Source organism: Gorilla gorilla, chromosome 6, assembly GCF_029281585.2.
Source record: "Gorilla gorilla gorilla isolate KB3781 chromosome 6, NHGRI_mGorGor1-v2.1_pri, whole genome shotgun sequence".
NCBI classification, from domain to species: domain Eukaryota; kingdom Metazoa; phylum Chordata; class Mammalia; order Primates; family Hominidae; genus Gorilla; species Gorilla gorilla.
The window spans coordinates 39,009,422-39,031,830 of NC_073230.2; the positions used below are offsets into that span (position 1 = coordinate 39,009,422).

A 22,409-nucleotide genomic window follows, 5' to 3' on the forward strand; every position below is an offset into this window, starting at 1 on the left:
CTGTCTCCCCAAAAAGACTCTCAGCTCCTTTAGGGCCGGGGGTGTGTGTGGGAAATGTTTCCCCCACAATGCCTAACACAGGGCCTCAGACAAAGCTGTAGGGACTTGGGTATGGTTTTGATTTTAGGATGTTAGTGTGATGTTTATTTGTTTGCTTTGGGATGTAGTGATTTTCACATAGCTTGACCTTCATTTCACACATGTTCTTTGCTCCCCCATCCCCACCTTCATTCATTTACACTAGTTTTTATCTTCACTTAAGTGACATTCTCACTTGTACTTCTTAGAGTTGGGTTTTTTTTTTCTTTTCAAAAAATATGTATACATGTCCACTCATCAGTCTATTCATAATGGCAGCTAGGATTGGGAGTTAACTTGTTGTTAACTGTGTTATTTAGTATAATTACAGATAAGTAATTACAAAGGAAGAACAAGGCTTTTCTCTCCTTTCATCTAAATTATCTAAAAGTAGGGCAGGATATTTACATGCAAATTCCAAAGTGGGCTTACTTCTCCGTTGAGCCCTCTATGTGCCAGGCACAGAAATGGTAACAGAATCTGCCTTGAAAAGGGAGCTACAGAGAAGTGGCAGGGATGGGCACTGAAACCGTAAGATGGTAGGCACAGAGCCAGCCCTACAGATACACTTTACATCACTATACAGACATATTTTTGGGTATTCCAGGAGCAAGTAAAGGCATTCTTAGCCAGCCTGGGGCCGAGAGGATAAAGAAATTCATAGAAAGTAGGCTTAACCATAATTTCAAAAGAATAGGATTGAGCCAGGTGAATATGCCTATTGGCATAGCTGCATCCCACAAAGATATAAAAATTACTTTAAAATATGTAGATGTTAAGGTTCCTAATATCTATGTATATGTATATATGGTTGTGTACATATATGCCTTGTATAAAAATTAAAGAACCTTAAAATATTAAACTGAATTTAAGTAGTAGCATTAAAATGAATAATAATAATAAAAGGAAGAAAAAAACATACCTTTGGTCAAATGCCCTGATTTGAGGATAAACTGAGAAGGTGCTAAAAAAAGCATTTTTAAAAAACTTAGTCTTGCAAAGATTACTTAATTACCAAGCCAATAGTTAAATTACTATAAAGAATGTCAAGCCTGCTCGGTGCTGTGGCTCACACCTGTAATCCCAACAGTTTGGGAGGCTGAGGCAGCGGATCACCTGAGGTCAGGAATTTGAGACCAGCCTGGCCAACATGGTGAAACCCTGTCTCTACCAAAAATACAAAAAGTAGCTCGGTGTGGTGGAGGGTGCCTGTAATCCCAGCTACTCGGGAGGCTGAGGCAGGAAAATCACTTGAACCAGGGAGGTGGAGGTTTCAGTGAGCCGAGATCGCACCACTGCTCTCCAGCCTAGACAACAAGAGCAAAACTGTCTCAAAAAAACAAACAACAACAAAAAAAAAATGTCAAATCAATCTGCTATTAGCTAGGATCCGAACAAAAAGTTTCACCAAACTCCAACCGATTGTCAAGCCTCATCAGACTCTATTGTCCCTGAAGGTTCTTCTGCTTCAAACTAGACTGATTTAGAGAAAAATAACGTTCCTAGTAAGCCATCGAAATGTCAGAGTATAGGGATAGACAAACATCAAATTTATCAAATTTGATAAATTTTATATAACTAAATAAGAAAAGAATGTTAGTCCTTGATTGGTATACTTTCAAGAATTTTTAAATTACAATTATTCAAGAAAATACTACCTATTAGTATGTATTTGGGGAGAGAGTAGAAACACACTCAGACACCAAAATAAAGAAAACAAATTCACATGTTTCTTTGGCACATAGTAGGCACTTAGCAAATATTTGTTAATTGAGTGAACATCCAAAGAATTTGACAATATTAATTTAATCTAAGGATGACTTTCACAGAAAAACAGAACATTCTGTCAAACTTCATAGCCGTCTTTGTTTATGGTGTTATTATGTTCTAGGATTTGTGTGTGTGAGAGACTGTATGTGTATGTAAGGCAGAGATAGTCCTAAAAATAATAAAAAAGAAACACACTACTCGAATTTCATTTTAATAAAAAGTGCATATAAAATATTACATTCTCACTGGGGAAAAAATATTTGTTTCACTCAATACCAGTGGATGAGTAAATGAAGCTTGGGTAGATTGCATCTTAAACAGAAGCCAATGCCAGATTTAATATTTATTTTTCAATGTCAAATTTTAAAATCCAGTTATAAGAAATGAAAAATATGTGTGAAATTGGCAGATTTTCATGGCATTTAAAACAAGAGCCAATGTACTTAAATATCTAGCTATCAGAATTTCAAGTATGATTGGCCAAATTTTGCCTCCAGATCAACCAATGATGCTTTCCCTAAAGTCATACTAAAAGCTGCATTTGGCAATGTTTGTCTCACTTCTCAAAAGTATAATTTCAACAAAATTGTGCATAGATTTTTTAATGGAAAAATCAACATATTTTTGCTTAATTTTACTCAGTAAAATTGAGTCAGCCTCTCTCTTTTTAAATTCCCAAATACATTAAGTGAATTTGATACTTGTAAAATTTGTGCAATTGTAAACTCAAGGTAGGATGCTTCTTCATATCCATAATAAATGATTTTTAGCTTTCCCTCCTGTTTGCATATAAGCATCCTATTCTCTAGAAGTCACATGTGAGAACATTAACCATATTATTAAACAACCCCAGTCAACATCTTGATTAGGTGGGGGAATGTTTCAAAAGCTGTAACTATTTGTTTATTTTATTTTTTATTAATTAATAAGTGTGGCTCAGGTGGAATAGCCCAGGAATACACCTGGCTTTCATTTTGAATTAATGGGGCTTTTCCTTTTTTTTCAAAAGACAAACATGTGCTTCACATTGCCCTAAGTGGATTTTTCTCCATGATAATGGTCATAGCAAAAACTTTTTATTACACTTGAAAATGCATGTGATGTGCACTGACTTGAGTTACCAACACCAGTGAAAATAATGCTAAGAAGTATGTCTAATAGATTACAAGTGTAAAGTAACTGATTTGAAAAAAAAAGATGTGAAGGATTAAAAAGAGAGATTAAATATTTCTTCTTATTACAGTTGAGCTATATTCTCATGGTCCCTGGTCTATTCCTGGGTTAGAGGTCATTTTTGGCCATGGTGTACCACAATGTTTAAAATGTTTATGTCCTTTGATTCAGCTTTCTGTACTCAAATATCAATTCCAAATAAGTAATATGACATGTAGAAACAGATTTATGAACAAGAATATTCACCTCAGCATTATTTCTAATTGCAAAATTTAGAAAACATTCCAACAGTGGGAGAATTGTTAAGTAAACTAATGTACTTCCTGAGAACAGCCTACTGTCCTGTCATTAAAGATGATGTTTTCAAAGAAATCTTATGATGTGGAATAAAAATTCCGCCTTCAAATTTTTGAGAGAAAAAATTTGACTACGTGACAATATCCAGAAAAAATGTATATAAAAGAAAACTTGCAAAGAAATACTCCAAAATGTTTTTGGAGTAACAGTAACTGCTTTCTTATCTTCTTTTTATTTGTAGAGATGGGGTCTCACTATGTTGCCCAGGCTGATTTTAACCACCTGGCTTCAAGTGATCCTCCCACCTTTGCCTCCCAAAGTGTTGAGATTATAGGCATGAGTTTTCAAGCCCAGCCCTGTTTTTTACCTTCTTCTTCTATGTATCAGTTTCTATAATTAGCTGTATTGCTATTTTAGAAGTAATGTGTATTATTTTGTTTAATGATAACTTCATTTTCATCAATACAGAAGTATTTGTTAATTTCTTTAAAAATTTCAAAAATAAATTTTGTTCTAGCAATTTGGAAACTAAAATTTTAAAAAATGTCTAAGCACTATATAGCAATTAAATTTTCTGAATTACTCTCCATAAATTTATCAAGCCCTAATTAACTTTCTCCAAATATACTTAAAGTTCTTTGGAAGCAAAAAAAAATCTAGAATAGAAATATTATTATGTAAATTTCTTTCAAATGCACATCTTCCAGAAGAAGCATTGATCCTCCCATCCAGATGTGATCTTCTCCTTTCCTCAACTTCTTTAATTCTTTGAATCTTCATCATGGGTACCTTGTCCCTGCTACCTCCTCCCAGCAGATTGCAAGTTATTTGAGTTCAGGAACTCATGTTTATCCCTCTTATCAGTTGCCAGTCTTATTATATGTTGATTAAAATAAGTGAATTTATTTGACAAAATTTCTAATGACATTGATGCATTTTGATATCTTAGGTCCAAAGCTTTGAAGAAGAGACTGGTAATCCTCTTGACATGACTTCAGGAACTGTAGGTAAGAATTCATCAAGGTGTGTGATCTCATCAATGGTCTTTCAGAATGTAAATAACTGGTATTTAAATTTCTTAATATGTACAGAGCTTAAATTATCTCTAGAAGGTACTCTAAATTCATGCATCTTCTGAGATATTAAAAGCCTACTGGCAGGCCGGGTGTGGTGGCTCATGCCTGTAATCTCAGCACTGTGGGAGGCTGAGACGTGGGGATCGCCTGAGGTCAGGAGTTCAAGACCAGCCTGGCCAACCTGGCAAAACCCCATTTCTACTAAAAATACAAAAAAATTAGCTGGCGCAGTGGTGCGCACCTGTAATCCCAGCTATTTGGGAGGCTGAGGCAGGAGAATTGCTTGAACCCAGGAGGTGGAGGTTGCAGTGAGCTGAAATCATGCCACTGCACTCCAGCCCGGGCAACAAGAGCAAAACTCCATCTGAAAAAACAAAACAAAACAAAAGAACCTACTGGCAATGCAAATGTACATGTAAATTTTAAAAGACCACAGAAACGTTCAATATTCCTGGGGCTAATGGTGTGTGTGGCTTGTCTGACACTAACTATATGATCTGACTACCATAGTGGAATGAATTTCATGGGACTGAGCCTGACTGTGGGGAGGGGGGTACTTTTTCACTCCTTCTACCAACTGCTTCATAGTGCACATGCTGTTTTCATTTAACTGGGTCTCAGTTTTTCCATCTGAAATGAAGAAATAAGTGCAGATAATTTTAAGTTCTCTGCTAGCCCTTGCATTCTAAATTTTGTATAATCTTAATGTTAAACTCTCAGTGGACAGAGGTTCCCTAGAGGTAGCTTTGCAAGTCTTCTCTCAGAATGATGCTTTATCATCCTAAATAACAGAGAAGGAAACACTTCTCTATTCCTGGTTTTCATTCCCCCATTCAGTTGTCACTGTGATTCAGCATTTCCATGGTCTTATAAGGGAGTTACAAGTAGGCAGAACTAGTCCAGCAAAATACAGCAGATGAAGCTCATGCATTTCCTGAAAGAAAATATGCAAATTTTTAATTTAATTTAGTGCTGTGTCAAACACATCTTTTTCATTACAAAGTGTATGTATGGGCCTCATTTTGCTAAATGCTGTTTAGAAATTATTCATTAGTAATTATAGGGTCCTGCTGATTACATAAATTCTTATCCTGCTCTTCGAAGTAATTACCACATAACCTGCATTGAGGCTTATAAGACAAAAATAAGCATCTGTTTCCCATCTAATTGAATGCTTCTCAATGAAGCTGGAGGTCCCCTTGCCAATAGGAATTGCCTTCCTTGACATTCTATTAAGAGGTCAATTAATACCATGTAAGTCGCCCCAATCATTCCAAAAAATTATTTGGGAAGTTAGACAAAAATTACTAATCTACATTTCATCTCGAATTGAGACAGCAAAGTAAGGTAGGTGAAGGAGAGCCTAATGGATAAAATCTGACTTATGGTACAGCAAATGTGATTTTGTTACTTTCAAAAATAGTGTTGTTAACTGAAACAAACATAAGATTGAGAATAAATATGTAAAACTAGTTCAATTAATGGGAAAAGGAAATTTTCATATGTATATGATAACTGTGTGTGTAATCACTTTGAGATATGTATACATGCAGTTTTTTTCTCAAAGTACAAAACAATTACTTCATTTTAAAGATGAAAGCACATGGACTATTTTGACCAAAATATTATAGCAGTAGTGATGTTGTGCTAGTTTCAGTGCCACTCACTCAGCTGCTTCCTGACTCTTGAGATATTTCCTCTTGGAACATTCCCTCTGGGAACCCAGCCCCTATGTTGTGCAAAGCCCAAGTGACATGAGGATGCCACATGTGGACTTCCTGGTGGACAGTGCTGCATGAGCTCCAGGTGAATAAGCCATCTTTGATGCCTGGCCCAAACGTTCAGATGACTCTAGCCCAGGTGCCATCTGATGCAACTACATGAGAGAATCCAAGAGAAACCACAGCGAGCTGGCCAGCCCACAGAATCAGGAGGTAGTAAATTGTTGTTTTAAACACATAAATGGAGGTATATGATGAACTCTTCAAATACCTTTAAAATTCGTTAAAAACCAGTAGTAAGACTGTATTGCCTCTGCTCATGGGCAATACTCTGCATACTAGCAGAAAAATTATGTTTAAGCATTTCCTAATTGAATTTGAACAAATTGACTTCATATAGAAAATTGGGACCCAAGGCCACAAATATACTATCCTCCCTGAGCCCCCCAAAAGTAAAATGCCACTTAAATGGCAAGGGAATATAAGGAAAAAAAGGAAATATATAATAGTGCTATTTAAAAGGAAGAAGAGGAGGAGAAGTCTATCGTTCATATTCTCTAAGACTAGGACTTTGTGTGGGATACATTGTGGGCGAAGTTGCAGACAATTCTAGGTAAAGGCCCATCTAGGGGTTAAAAAGATGAGTCTACTGCAGAACTATACTAACATGATAAGGTAAAAATTTCCAAGAGAATCTCACTTAGCTATCAACTTGGACAAGATATGCCTTCCCTGTCACCTTATAAAATCATCAAACCAAGCAAAATTATAAGATTTAGCAGTTCAAAAATCAGAAGTTATTCAGAATAAATGTCCACTAAAAAAGAATGATTACAAAGAAGCATGACAAATCTTTTTTTTTATTATTATACTTTTAAGTTTTAGGGTACATGTGCACATTGTGCAGGTTAGTTACATATGTATACATGTGCCATGCTGGTGCGCTGCACCAACTCGTCATCTAGCATTAGGTATATCTCCCGATGCTATCCCTCCCCACTCCCACCACCCCACAACAGTCCCCAGAGTGTGATATTCCCCTTCCTGTGTCCATGTGATCTCATTGTTCAATTCCCACCTATGAGTGAGAATATGCGGTGTTTGGTTTTTTGTTCTTGCAATAATTTACTGAGAATGATGATTTCCAATTTCATCCATGTCCCTACAAAGGACATGAACTCATCATTTTTTATGGCTGCACAGTATTCCATGGTGTATATGTGCCACATTTTCTTAATCCAGTCTATCATTGTTGGACATTTGGGTTGGTTCCAAGTCTTTGCTATTGTGAATAATGCCGCAATAAACATACTGGTGCCTGTGTCTTTATAGCAGCATGATTTATAGTCCTTTGGGTATATACCCAGTAATGGGATGGCTGGGTCAAATGGTATTTCCAGTTCTAGATCCCTGAGGAGTCGCCACACTGACTTCCACAATGGTTGAACTAGTTTACAGTCCCACCAACAGTGTCAAAGTGTTCCTATTTCTCCACATCCTCTCCAGCACCTGTTGCTTCCTGACTTTTTAATGACTGCCATTCTAACTGGTGTGAAATGGTATCTCATTGTGGTTTTGATTTGCATTTCTCTGATGGCCAGTGATGATGAGCATTTTTTCATGTGTCTTTTGGCTGCATAAATGTCTTCTTTTGAGAAGTGTCTGTTCATGTCCTTCGCCCGCTTTTTGATGGGGTTGTTTGTTTTTTTCTTGTAAATTTGTTTGAGTTCATTGTAGATTGTGGATATTAGCCCTTTGTCAGATGAGTAGGTTGTGAAAATTTTCCCCCATTTTGGCGGTTGCCTGTTCACTCTGATGGTAGTTTCTTTTGCTGTGCAGAAGCTCTTGAGTTTAATTAGATCCCATTTGTCAATTTTGGCTTTTGTTGCCATTGCTTTTGGTGTTTTAGACATGAAGTCCTTGCCCATGCCTATGTCCTGAATGGTAATGCCTAGGTTTTCTTCTAGGGTTTTTATGGTTTTAGGTCTAACGTTTAAGTCTTTAATCCATCTTGAATTGATTTTTGTATAAGGTGTAATATCATACTGAATGGGCAAAAACTGGAAGCATTCCCTTTGAAAACTGGCACAAGACAGGGATGCCCTCTCTCACCACTCCTATTCAACATAGTGTTGGAAGTTCTGGCCAGGGCAATTAGGCAGGAGAAGGAAATAAAGGGTATTCAATTAGGAAAAGAGGAAGTCAAATTGTCCCTGTTTGCAGACGACATGATTGTATATCTAGAAAACCCCATTGTCTCAGCCCAAAATCTCCTTAAGCTGATAAGCAACTTCAGCAAAGTCTCAGGATAGAAAATCAATGTACAAAAATCACAAGCATTCTTATACGCCAACAACAGACAAACAGAGAGCCAAATCATGAGTGAACTCCCATTCACAATTGCTTCAAAGAGAATACAATACCTAGGAATCCAACTTACAAGGGATGTGAAGGACCTCTTCAAGGAGAACTACAAACCACTGCTCAAGGAAATAAAAGGGGATACAAACAAATGGAAGAACATTCCATGCTCATGGGTAGGACGAATCAATATCGTGAAAATGGCCATACTGCCCAAGGTAATTTACAGATTCAATGCCATCCCCATCAAGCTACCAATGACTTTCTTCACACAATTGGAAAAAACTACTTTAAAGTTCATATGGAACCAAAAAAGAGCCCGCATCGCCAAGTCAATCCTAAGCCAAAAGAACAAAACTGGAGGCATCACCCTACCTGACTTCAAACTATACTACAAGGCTACAGTAACCAAAACAGCATGGTACTGGTACCAAAACAGAGATATAGATCAATGGAACAGAACAGAGCCCTCAGAAATAACACCGCATATCTACAACTATCTGATCTTTGACAAACCTGAGAAAAACAAGCAATGGGGAAAGGATTCCCTATTTAATAAATGGTGCTGGGAAAACTGGCTAGCCATATGTAGAAAGCTGAAACTGGATCCCTTCCTTACACCTTAGACAAATCTTTAGGAATTAATATTCTCAGTGAGTTGTATGAGGACATGGCATCTATGTAAGAGAACCATCTCCAATGAGTAGATTCCTTCCAGATAAAATACACAATGCTTGATTCTGTTTCTGATGCTAAGTAACTCCTAATGAGCCAACCCTCCCACAGAGAATAATCATAAAGTCTGGACAAAATATTTTTAAAACTCCTACATAAAGGTACTGAAGAGTGACCAAAAGTGAACAAAGAGTGGAGGGGGTTTCAACACATAGAAGGAAGGAATGGCACTGGGTGAGTGTCCTGTTTTTTAAAAGCTTTTTATTTTGAGGGTTGGCTCCAGTTGACACCATCCTAAAACTCTAACAGAAAGTAGCAGTCTTGGCCAGGTGCAGTGGCTCATGCCTGTAATCCCAGCACTTTGGGAGGCTGAGGTGAGTGGGTCACTTGAGGTCAGGATTTTGATACCAGCCTGGCCAACACGGTGAAACTCTGTCTCTACTAAAAATACAAAAATTAGCTGGGCATGGTGGTGGGTGCCTGTAATTCCAGCTACTCAGGAGGCTGAGGCAGGAGAATTGATTGAACCTGGGAGACAGAGGTGGTGGTGAGCCTGGATTGTGGCAACTGCACTCCAGCCTGGGCAACAGAGTGATACTCTGTCTCAAAAAAAAAAAAAAAAAAAAAAAAAAAAAAAAAAAAAAAAATTAGAAGTCTTATGAGTTAAAAAAAATAAATCAGAATATAAAATTTGAGGAAATGATAATAGCTGAAAAGAGAAGGAGGAAAATCACAGAAAGGAGAGAACCAAGGAGGAAAATCTCCAAATTCTAGGAATTAAATCTGTTCAAATCTCTAGCTAACTGTTGAACCAAACACACATGGAAAGGACTTAAAGAATCTGTTAAGACTAAAATAAGTGAACTGAGATTTTCATCTGGGGTTTGATTGCAGCCAAGTTCCCTGCCTCCTTAAACAATATACCATTCACAATATTCAGGAACAATAAAAATATACTAGACACATGAAGAAATAAGAAAATATAACTCATATTCAAGAAAAATGGCAATTAAGACAAACCATGAGAAAACCCAGATGTTCTAATCAGCAGATAGGGAGATTATTATAATTATGCTGAAGGATGTAGAGGAAAATATGCTCACAATGAATGAAAAGATAGAAAATCTAAAAAAAAGAATTATAATAAATAATAAAATGGAAATTCTGTAAATAAAAACTATAATTTCTGAAATTCAATATTCATTTAACATTACATCAGAAACAATGAAAGAAAGACTTGGTGGATTTTAATATATCTATAGACGTTATCCAACAATCCGAAGATCAGGAAAAAGATTTGAAAATTATAGAAAATACTTATCTGAGTTTCAGAAGCCTGTGAGGCAGTATCAAAGGTCAAATATATATGTAGTTGTAGTCTGAGAGGGAAAGGACAGAGAAAACTGTGCGAGAAAAAAATATTTGGAGAAATAATGGTGGGAAATCTTCTAATTTTGCTCAAAGATTTACATTTACAGATTCAAGAAGCCAGCAAACTCTAAGTGGGATAATTACAAAGAAATTACAAAGAAAACCACCTAAATAATACCAGGATCAAACTGATAGAAATCAAAGATAAAAGAAAATATTTAAAGCAGGCACACAAAAATGACATATTGAATACAGGGGAATAAAGATTTGAATGACAGAAGACTTCTCATTAAAAACAACAGAGACGAGAAGACAGTAACTATGAGCCAGAAATCTACATGCAGCAAAAATATCCTTCAAAAATAAAGATAAAATTTCAGACAAAAATAACTCATCACCAGCACCCATGTACTGTAAACATTGCTAAAGGAAGTTCTTTAGACCAAAGATGGGCAGGGTATTGTGGTGTTATGTACCATATGTTGATGTTATACTTGACAATTTATAGCATACGGGGTGGGGGAGTTGGTAAATGAACAAAGATACCTACAAGATTTCTACATTTTGTATGAAGTGGTACAATATAACTTTAAGTAGACTGAAAAAATAAGGATGTAAAGCAGACAAAAAATGAGAGGTATAGCAAAATGCTAACAAAAATTTATATACATATATGTGTGTATATATATATATAGTTTGTTTTTTGAGGTGGGGATCTCACTCTGTAGCCCAGGTTGAAGTGCAGTGGTGCAATCCTAAATCACTGCAACCTTGAACTCCTAGTGTCAAGAGATCCTCCTGCCTCTGCCTACCAAGTATCTGGGATCACAGGCGCATGCCACCATGCCCAGCTACATTTTTAAAATTAAAATATAATTCTTAAAATTCAATAGAATTAGTAAGAGACAGACTGGTACATGCATAAAAATGACTGAAAACTAGGAGATGTGTGAGAAATTACTTAAGAACTAAGTGGGAAAAGAAAAAGAAATGAATATAATAAACAAAATGTCAAGGAAGATGGATCCAAGAAATAATACATAGATGTAAGAGGTGGTTGCAGTTGGACTCTTAATGTCTTAAGTTTTGTCTGGAGTTCTAAAAAAGATATATATCTGATACAAAGTCAATATGTGGCAAGCATATATATGCAGTTTTCTAAGGAATTTGTAGGAACCAGTTCCACAACATTGAACCTTTCAGCCACCATGAATATAAAGAGCGGACAAGTTGCAGAGAGAAGAAAAAAATGGATGAAGAGATTTCATTGGAGAACACTGTTTCCCTGCTGGGTATCCCCATTCCTTCTTCGGAGGAAGATTGAGGACACTAAATTTCACTCCTAAGCAGTAAGAAGCCTGCAAGGAGATCACTCACAGAGCAGTGTCATTATATTTAACAAATACAGACACACTGTGACAGGTACTGTTCTAAGTGTTTCACATGCTTTACTTCATTTAATCCTTAAAATAAACCTTTAAGGTAGGCACTATTACTATTTCTGTGTATTAGATGAAGAAACGAGCACGGAGAGGTTAAATAAAGTGCCTCAGTTTCTCATAGAGTTCAAAGTGGTGCCAGGTTTCAAATTCAGCCTGTCTAGCTCCAGAGTCTACACTCTTGAATGCTGTGCTATGCATCTAGAAAAGGAGTCCCTTGCACCTGGGAGACGCATGGCTCATGCATGAGAACATCAACACTGACTGTGGAATGGGCTGTGCCTCCAGGTCAAGAACTCTAGTGAGCAAGAGAGGAGTTGACCCCAGTATTTCATCAATTATAAGATGAATGATTTTTTCCAATTTGTCATCCTTGCAATCAAGATACATGTTATAATTGATGACAGGTCTTAGTTTAATTGGTAGAGAGTTTTTTTCTTATTATAAAATAATGAGTCTTAAACCTGATGGCATCTAATATTTGATGACAGTGGACATATGGAAAAGGTAATGCCATCTGATGAAACTACTGGCCCGGCTGTGAGACACACATATGCAGCCATAACAACGTAAACACTCCTGATTGGCTTTCTGCTTTGAGAATCAACAATGAGACAAATAGGGAGACAATTCTGGTCACATAGCAAATTAGAAATATTAGCAAACCGAGTATTTTGAAGATAAAAATGTAGCTGGGAAGTGTGAAGCAAAACTGGTGAAAAGTGTAGGGACTTTCTTCCAAAGAGAAAAATAGATGGCATGCTCAAACTGGGTAACCAGGAGTGGTGTTCTTGAAAGTATGGGCAAGTTTTAGCAAAACCAACAATGAATGGTGCCAAATCCTAGGCTTGGAAACATCAGGGTGACATTGCCACTCTTAGGATCCCATATGGAAAGGGTTAAAAGCAGTTGTCTTTGAGGAATTTTCTTTCCATGACACAGTATTTTGGCACTATTTGATTTTTTAATGTATATATTATACTTTGATTTAATAAATAAATAACTGTTGTAACAAAAATGGTAGTTACTAAATTCAGGCATCTCAGTGGAATGAAAACACCTAAATATGACAGTAAAATGTATAAAGTAGAAGGATATGGTGGGATGAGATTTCACTCACACATTTCTGGACCAAAAAAATGCAGATAACTTACAAAGAGAAAAAAATTTCAAATATCTCATTAGCAACATAAAATGGCAGATGGGAATAAATACACATATAATTTAGAAGGGTAAGAAAATGCGAACCAACAATTTTATACCCAGCCCTACTCTTTTTATGCATAAGGGCAGCATAATGTCACTCTCAAAGATAACAGGACTCCCCAGGTATATCATCCACTACCTTTCCAGGACAATGTCCTCAAGTAAGTGAGACCATGGATGGAGCACGAATTTTGGAGCCAGCTTGCCTGGATTCCAATCCGACAATCTAGCAACTGCCAACTATGTAACTTTAACAAATTACTCAATCTCTATGCTTCTGTGTCCTCATCTAAAGAAAATAAAAATAAGCATAATAACAGCATCTATCTCATGGGATTGTTAAAAAGATTAGCCTAATAGATGTAAATCCCTTATTTTATGTATCAGCTCTTTTTACTACCATTCAAGGTGATTAAGATGTTACTCAAAATAAAGTACTCTGGAACAGCCTTCCCCAACCTTTTTGGCACCAGGGACCAGTTTCATTAAAAGCAGTTTTTCCATGGACTAAGGCAGGTGGGTGGTTTCATGATGAAACTAAGCCACCTCAGATCATCATAAGGAGCACACAACCTAGATTCTTTGCATGTAGAGTTCACAATAGAATTTGTACTCTTGTGAGAATCTAATGCAACCACTGATCTGACAGGAGGCAGAGCTTAGGTGGTAATGCCCGTTTGCCCATTCACCGCTCACCTCCTGGTGTATGGCCCACTGCCTAATAGGCCATGGACTGAAGCCGGGGGTTGGGGAACACTGCTCTATACTAATAAAAATAGTGTATGGAAAAATTGAACTCAAGTAATAAAACCAAGGAAGGTTGTTAATTGTGAAAGGGTGGACCTAGAATAAGCAAGGAATAAAGACAAAAACTAATCGGAGTTATAATACTAAAATCTAATAATGCTTACTGTAAAATGAAAGAAAATATTTTTAATCAAGCCCTTTAAAAATTTATCAAAATTTCATTTAAGAATTAACAATCGCGCTGGGCACAGCGTCTCATGCCTATAATCCTGACACTTTGGGAGGCCAAGGTGGGTGGATCACTTGAGGTCAGGAGTTCGAGACCAGCCTGGCCAACATGGTGAAAGCCCATCGCTACTAAAAATACAAAAAGTAGCTGTGCATAGTGGTGCATGCCTGTAAGGGAGGCTGAGGCAGGAGAATTGCTTGAACCTGGGAAGTGGGGTTGCAGTGAGCCAAGATCACACCACTGCACTCCAGCCTGAAAGACAGAGCCAGACTCTGCCTCAACAAAACAAAGACAAAAACAAAAACAAAACAATCATGCATCATTACATACCAAGTAGTTAGCGTCTAATATATAAAGGCTGACTTTATCAATTTGTAAAAAAGCCCCTACAAATCAATGAGAAAAACAATATCTTATTAGATACGGGGAATGGAAATACATAGGCAGTTCAAAGAAGAAATATAAAAGCTCCACAAAAATGGTAAACAAGATTGACTTCACCTTTTCACTTATTACATTAGCAAATAATTAAAAGTTAAATAATACAGAGTAACAGTAAGAATGTGAAACTGACACTCACCCACTGTTGGTTGGAATTTAAATTTTCCTAATTACTTTAAAATGTGACCTGACGATACCTCAAAATTTTAAATGGATGCAGCTTTTGATGTATTTATTCCAGTTCTGTAACTTGACCTGCCAATAGATTCAAATGTACACAAAATTTTACTGTAATATAGATAATGTTCATAATAACAACTAGAGACAGCCTAAATGCCCACAATAATAATCTACTTTTAAAATTATAGTACATCCTTACATCAAAGCTATTCAGTCATTATTTTTTAAAATGAGGAATAATTTAATATATGTTCATATGGAAAGGTCTCTGAGACACAGAGTTGTTAAAAGAGAAAAAAGTTACATGCAAAAGAGTCTTATCTATACACTCCTTTGTATTAAAAAGAGTATATCCATGGTTATGTACCAAATAACAATGCTTTGGTTAATGACAGACCACATATACAGCAGTGGTCCTATAAAATTATGACACCATATTTTAACTGTACCTTTTCTATGTTGCGATACCCAAATACTTATCATTGTGTTACAGTTGCCTACAGTATTCAGTACAATAGCATACTGTACAAGTTTGCAGCCTGGGAGGAATAGGCTATACCATCTAACCTAGGTGTGCAGTGGACCATACTTTCTGAGTTTGTGTAAGTCCACTCTATGATATTCAAACAATGAGAAAATCAACTAAGCGTGCATTTGTCAGAATGTGTCCCTGTTGTTAGATGTTAAGTAACAGATGGTTGTATAATATTTCTACTGGGGGAAAGGGATGCACAGATTGCTTCCAGAGAAATGTATAAGGAACCGTTAATGGTGGTAGCTTAATAAAAGGAAAACTGATACGTTTTAAATTAATTGGCATATTTTAATTTTCTTTTGTTACCATGTGCATATGTTATTTTCAAAACACTAAACAAGAAATAATTCTGGCAATACCATAGGAAATGGATACAATAAAAATGGGAGCTTTTGGCTGGGCGTGGTGGCTCATGCCTGTAATCCTAGCAGTTTGGGAGGTCGAGGCTGGTGGATCACCTGAGGTCAGAAGTTTGAGGCCAGCCTGGCCAACATGGTGAAACCCCGTCTCTACTAAAAATACAAAAATTAGCTGTGTGTGGTGGTGCATGCCTGTTGTCCCAGCTACTTGGAAGGCTGAGGCAGAAGAATCGCTCGAACTTGGGAGGCAGAGGTTGCAATGAGTTGAGATCGTGCCACTGCACTCCAGCCTGTGCAACAGAGCAAGACTCCGTTTCAAAAAAAAAAAAAAGAAAAAAAAGGGGGAGCTTTTAATATTCCTTTCAGTCTTTTACAGACCAAGCATAAAATAATACAAGAGGATAAAAATATATTAATTAATTAATAACATGTACTCAATAGAAAAATATTAAAATGAGTACTATTTGCCAGTGTTCTTGGAATATTTATTAAAATATCTAACAACATATAAATGCAAAGATTCTTTTATAATTTCTTTTTTTTTTTTTTTTTTTTGAGACAGAGTCTTGCTCTGTCACCCAGGCTGGAGTGCAACCGCCTCCCAGGTTTAAGTGGTTCTCCTGCCTCAGCCTCCCGAGTAGCTGGGATTACAGGCATGAGCCACCACACCCAGCTAATTTTTGTATTTTTAGTAGAGACAGGGTTTCACCATGTTGGCCAGGCTGGTCTTGAACTCCTGACCTCAGGTGATCCACCCACCTTGGTCCCCCAAAGTACTGGGATTACAGGCGTGAGCCACCATGCCCGGCCTACACACACACACACACACACACACTGTATGAGCCACATTTTTATAGATATAAATGCAGTGCAGTAACACTTGAATTCAATAATAGAAGTAAAAGTGACATCTTCCAACCCCAAACAAACAAAATGACAAACCCAGTACTTGGGAGCTGGGTCCTCCATCCTAAACAAAAGTATAGAAAAGTATAAGTTAAAATTACTAATTCAGATCACTTGAATAATAATGATGAAGACATTTTATATAAAATTGGAGAGTTCTACCACAAGCAGTAATCTGAGGCAAATTCATAGCACTGATTGTTTTTTATTATCAAAGCAGAAAAAATTAACATAAATTAGGTATTTGCCTAAAGAGGTGATCATTAAATCAATAAAATAAACATAATTGGAAGTTAGACATTAATAAAGATAAGTAGAAATTGGTAATGTGGAAAGAAGAAACAAATGATTTGATAAGTAAAATCCAAGCACTAAATTTTTATAGGAAAAAAGCCACAAAGTTTTCAAAAAACTGAAAATGCATACAAACAAAATTAAAATATCAAAATAAGAAAAGAAATATAGTCACTGATATAGAAAACAAATGACCTAATATGCAAAACCCATTTTAAAATTATAAAGGAATACTAGTACAACTAATGTAATTAAAACCAGAGATAATTACTATTGATGCCACTTAAGGAAATTTAGATAGATAAATATATTTTGCATATGTCATTTATTTATGATATCTAAAATTTGTGTTATCAAATTTTATATTGATACTATATTACCAATATTTTTATCATATATATACAACAAAAATTAATAAAGTAACATAATAGAAAAGATAAATAAGCTAATACCATAGGGGAAAAATAAATAAACATAAACTAAGTTTATCAGAAATTACTTCGGAGAAAAGCAATGAGAAAAAATTGCTATATAACTGGTTCTTTCAGTTTTTCAAGAAATAGATAATTTCTTGTTTATGTAAGTATTTCAGATAATGCAAACATTTGTAAATCTTCCAAGCATCTTTTAGATTTTAGAGAAACGTCATAGGAAATTCTGACTAAAATGTCTCAGAAAATTGATACATTTCACTTATGAAAATAGAGGCAAAAATTTTTAAATAAACTAATGGTGATTTAAGTACAGTAAAATATTTTAAAATACTAATACTTGAACAAATAGCTTTTAGTATAAGATATCAAAAATGTTTTAACAATTGAAAAACTAATATAATTTAAATAGTCATAGGATAAAGGAAATACTTGACATCAACTTGACAGATTTTAAAAAAGATGTGTGCATAAAAAATATTTCCCTATCATCCTTTACCAACAGAAATTGAAGATAGATGACATTTCAGATAAATTATTAAATGTAAAAACACCCTCAAAATATAAAAGGAACAGAAATAAGTGTAGATGAATATTTATATTGGAATATAGAGAATGGTTTTTAAAGCTCAGCATAAAATAGCAATTAAGCTGATTAGTTTTTACTATCTAAAATTGAAAACATATATTTAAAAAACTTAAAATTTTAAGTTAATGATAAAATACAGTAGAATACATAAAGATTTCTTAAAATTACCATCTAACAAGAACCATGTCTTTTCATAAATTTGAGGATGGATCAACATCAGTAAAATTATTTAATAAAGCATATTACATTAACAGTTCTAAAAAGAAAACATAATATTAAAAGATGCAGAAAAGAAATATAACAAAATGTAATTGATTCATAATTTAAAAACAAAACAAAAGAACAAAAACTCTCTGCAAGTAGGAATAAAAGAAAGATATCTTAACCTAATTAGAGGCATCTATCAAATCTTGATAGCAATTTCAATCTCAACAGTAAAATCTCAGAAAAAATTCCATTAAACCAGGAATACAACCTGCCCACATTACTTTTATTCAACATTGAACTAAAGATAAAAGCAGAAAAACAACTCAATAAGGTAAGAATTTATAAACCAGATAAATGTTCACTTTTGCAGACAAGATAACTGTCTACATACAAAACTTGAGAAGTGACAGGTGTATTAGTAGAATAATAAGGTTTAACAAGTTTGTTGAATATGAGAGCAAAATGCAGAAACCAGTCTCCATGCATCAGCAATAACCAAATGGAAGCACATTAAAGCAGAAAAAAAAAAACCCACAACAACAGATTCTTTTCACAACTTCAACAAGAACCATAAACCTATTAAAAGCACCTTATATCTATATGAATACTTTTAGAATATTTGTTGGGAAGATTATAAATATTACTATGTCTTATAAAGGATAACTAAAAAGCAGAGGTATGCTATGTTCATAAATGGGAAAACTCCATATCAAAAAGAAATAAATCCTCACCAAATTAATCTAAAATGCAACATAATTTCTATAACAATGCTAATAAGTTTATTTTTTTGTAGGACTTGCAAGCTTGTCCTAAAATTCATGTGTACCAGTAAAGGGCCAAGGAAAGCTAAGACTATTATAAAGATCATGGAGAAGGAATTTTCCCTGCTAGAAATCAACACTTATTATATAGAAATTGTAATTAAGACAGGTGCCATAGTTTAAAAAATGGATAATAAGCCAATGAAATAAACAGCTCAGTAGTAGACTCCCTGATATAAAGCAATAAGTTAGACAGAACATTTCAAAATCAGTGGAGAAAGGATAAACATAATTGAGACAGTAAGGTGGTTATCCATATAGAAAAAAATAGCAAATTAAACTCTTGGTTTGGCCCATACCCAGAGATAAATTCCAAGTATAGCAACAGTGTAAGTGTAAAAAGTAAGGCATTGGTACTTACAAAAGAGAATACAGAAGGATACATTTATGACCTCAGGGTTACAAACAATTTCTTAAACAGGACACAAAAAAGTACACACTCTAAAAAGAAACTGATAATATGACTTCATCATAATTGTCAACATTGGTTCATCAAAGACAGAATAAAGTTCAAAGACAAGTCACAAAATAGGAAAAGGTAATTTGCAATTTATATACAATAAAATATTAGTAGCTAAAATAGCGAATTTCTTTTTTTTTTTTTTTGAGACGGAGTCTCGCTCTGTCACCCAGGCTGGAGTGCAGTGGCGCTATCTCGGCTCACTGCAAGCTCCACCTCCCGGGTTCAGGCCATTCTCCTACCTCAGCCTCCCGAGTAGCTGGGACTACAGGCGCCCGCTACCACGCCCGGCTACTTTTTTGTATTTTTAGTAGAGACGGGGTTTCACCGTGTTAGCCAGGATGGTCTCTATCTCCTGACCTCGTGATCCGCCCGCCTTGGCCTCCCAAAGTGCTGGGATTACAGGCGTGAGCCACCGCGCTCAGTCTAAAATAGCAAATTTCTAAAAGTCAATAAGAAAAAGGTAAATGACCATATAAAAATGGGCAAATAATATGAATATACAATTTATAGAAAAACTGACGAATAAACAAGAAAAAAATGCTTTACCCTGTTATAATCAGGAGTAGATGAGTTTAAATGATAAGATGCTATTTTAGACCCAAATGATTGGCAAAATTTTTAGTATTTGATACTATCAAGTGTTGGTGAGGCTATGGAAAATGGCAATCTCTGACTCTGTTGGTTGGATTATAAATTGGTACAACCATTGTGCAAAGCAGTCTGGCAAAATCTAGGAAAGTTTAAGATGCGTAGATCCCTTAACCCAGCCATTCAGCTTTTAGTATATATCCTAAAGAAATCTTCACATATATGCAGAAGAATGAAAGTATAAGAATCATTTTGAAACACTGAAATAGTGAAAAACTTTTGTCAACAACATAAGGGCAATCAAATCAATAAGAAAATGGTTAAACATTATGTATCGTACTCATAAATAGAATAATATACAGCAATGCTAGTAAAGAAGTTAGTCTATCCACATAGATAAATATTACAAAGATAAGTTGGGGGTAAATTAATCGTAGTTGGGTACATACAATATATAAAATATATATTAACCTTAGCAACATCTGCTGTATATTAATAATGTGCAAAGTAAAAGCACAAAAATATGAAAGGGAATATATAACCACCATAATCAGGATCCTGGTTAACTCTGGACATGAAGGAAAGGAGGAAGGAATAAACTCAGGACTTCTACTGTATCTATGTTTCCCCTTTTAAAAAATCTGAAGTAATTATGGCAAAATGTTAAGTTTTAATAAAGCTGATCGGTGGCTTTGAAGAATATGTATTTGTTGTGTTATTTTCTTTCTTTCTTTCTTTTTTTTTTTTTTTTTTTTTTTTAGATGGAGTCTTGCTCTGTCGCCCAGGCTGGAGTGAAGTGGCGCGATCTCAGCTCACTGAACCCTCCCGGATTCAGGCCATTCTCCTGCCTCAGCCTCCAGAGTAGCCGGGACTACAGGCGCCTGCCACCACGCCCGGCTAAGTTTTTTTTGTATTTTTAGTGGAGACGGGGTTTCACTGTGTTAGCCAGGATGGTCTGGATCTCCTGACCTCGTGATCCGCCGGCCTCTGCCTCCCAAAGTGCTGGGATTACAGGCGTGAGCCACCGCACCCAGCCAGTTATTTTCTATATTTTCTATGTGTTTGACATATTTCCAAATATTTCACAAAGTATTTTTAACAAGAGATTTAACAACAAAAGTCAGTAGAAATTTTACTAAATAAGAAATACGTAAATAAAGCAATTTTCAACCTCAGTTATAATCTAAGAAATACAACTTAAAATTATAGTCAAATAGACAAATGAGTTATTAAAGTGGTGGAGGTTTAAGAGTTCACAGAAGCTAATGTTGGCAAGGAAGCACACTGCTTTCTGGAAGGAATATAACAACATGTATCAGAAAGCTTTAACTTTATTTACCTTTTCACCTGTGTATAACCTCTAGAAACTTGCTCTAAGGCAATTATAAGAGAGGTGTAAAAAATGAGAACTGCCCTAAACATTCAATAAAGGGGATTGTTTAAAAAATGACGCATAAAGTGGACAATCATGCAGTCATTTAAAAATGAGAACACAACTGGTATTTCATGACATAGTGGTTTAAAGGCCCACAGTTAAGGACAAAACCAAGTCATAAAGTAAAATGTATGCTCCTACAGAAAAAGGTTAAAGAGAGAAAGAAAGCCAATTGCGTTGCATAACCGGGATCCTAGGACTTTCTAAGCCCGACTCTTTCCCATGATTCTTCCCTTGGGGTGAGCTGCCTGCATGCGCAGAGCCCTCCTTACCCTTGGGAAGTGACCACAGGTGGTCTGTTTAGGGAGTTATTCCTCGATGGGAATCATCGAGGCTTTCTTCCCTTTTCTGGTGGAGTGTACCCGGAAGATCATACTTCACCATTTTTGTCTCTCAACATGCATGCCCAGGAAGTTGCTTCTTCCTGGGGCTTGAATTCAACTACTAGTTTGATGTTAACAGGTGTGGCTCATCAGGAAACGCCCTCTCCCTGGGGTTGCCAAGCTATCGTTTTTAAAGAGGTAATGCAATAATTGCCAAAACATCACCCAACATTCCTAGTGGGTTGGGGGAGAGCCGTCTTCTGCCCTGCTCATGCCTAGCCACCTGTAAGACTTTAACTGTCTTTTGATTCTGGTTGCCTCCTGAGTCGACCTTAAGAGAATGCTGAAGATACAAATAGAAGGAAAACAGACCCTAGTCTCATAGAATTTGTAAGTATCAGAAGAAATCAATTACTTATTGAATTACAATTGTGATAAGTGTCAGGAAGAAATAAAACAATAGATAAATAGAAAGCTGCTAACATCCAGGGAGAGACAGATACAGATCTAGGTGCCTTATAAAGCATCCTTTTAAATTCTTGGCAATGTTTATTGAGTGAGTACTTACTGAGGCTTCAGTCACTTTACACATATTAATTCATGGAAACTTTCTTTGGAGGTGAATTCTGGTTTTACCACTGCCACTGCACAGATAAGGAAACTGAGGTAGAACGATTGTGTAACTGCCCACCGC

The 22,409-nt window shown here is 35.8% G+C and overlaps 1 protein-coding gene across 1 annotated transcript in view; it reads left to right on the forward strand.

Annotated features, from left to right (window-relative positions):
* Positions 1-22,409, forward strand: part of ITPRID1 (ITPR interacting domain containing 1) — a 100,868-nt gene that overhangs the window by 26,167 nt on the left and 52,292 nt on the right. Inside the window, exon 8 of the mRNA XM_004045274.5 lies at positions 4,268-4,325. Within this exon, the coding sequence (XP_004045322.3) occupies positions 4,268-4,325 (58 nt within the window). The remainder of the gene's footprint in view (positions 1-4,267; positions 4,326-22,409) is intronic.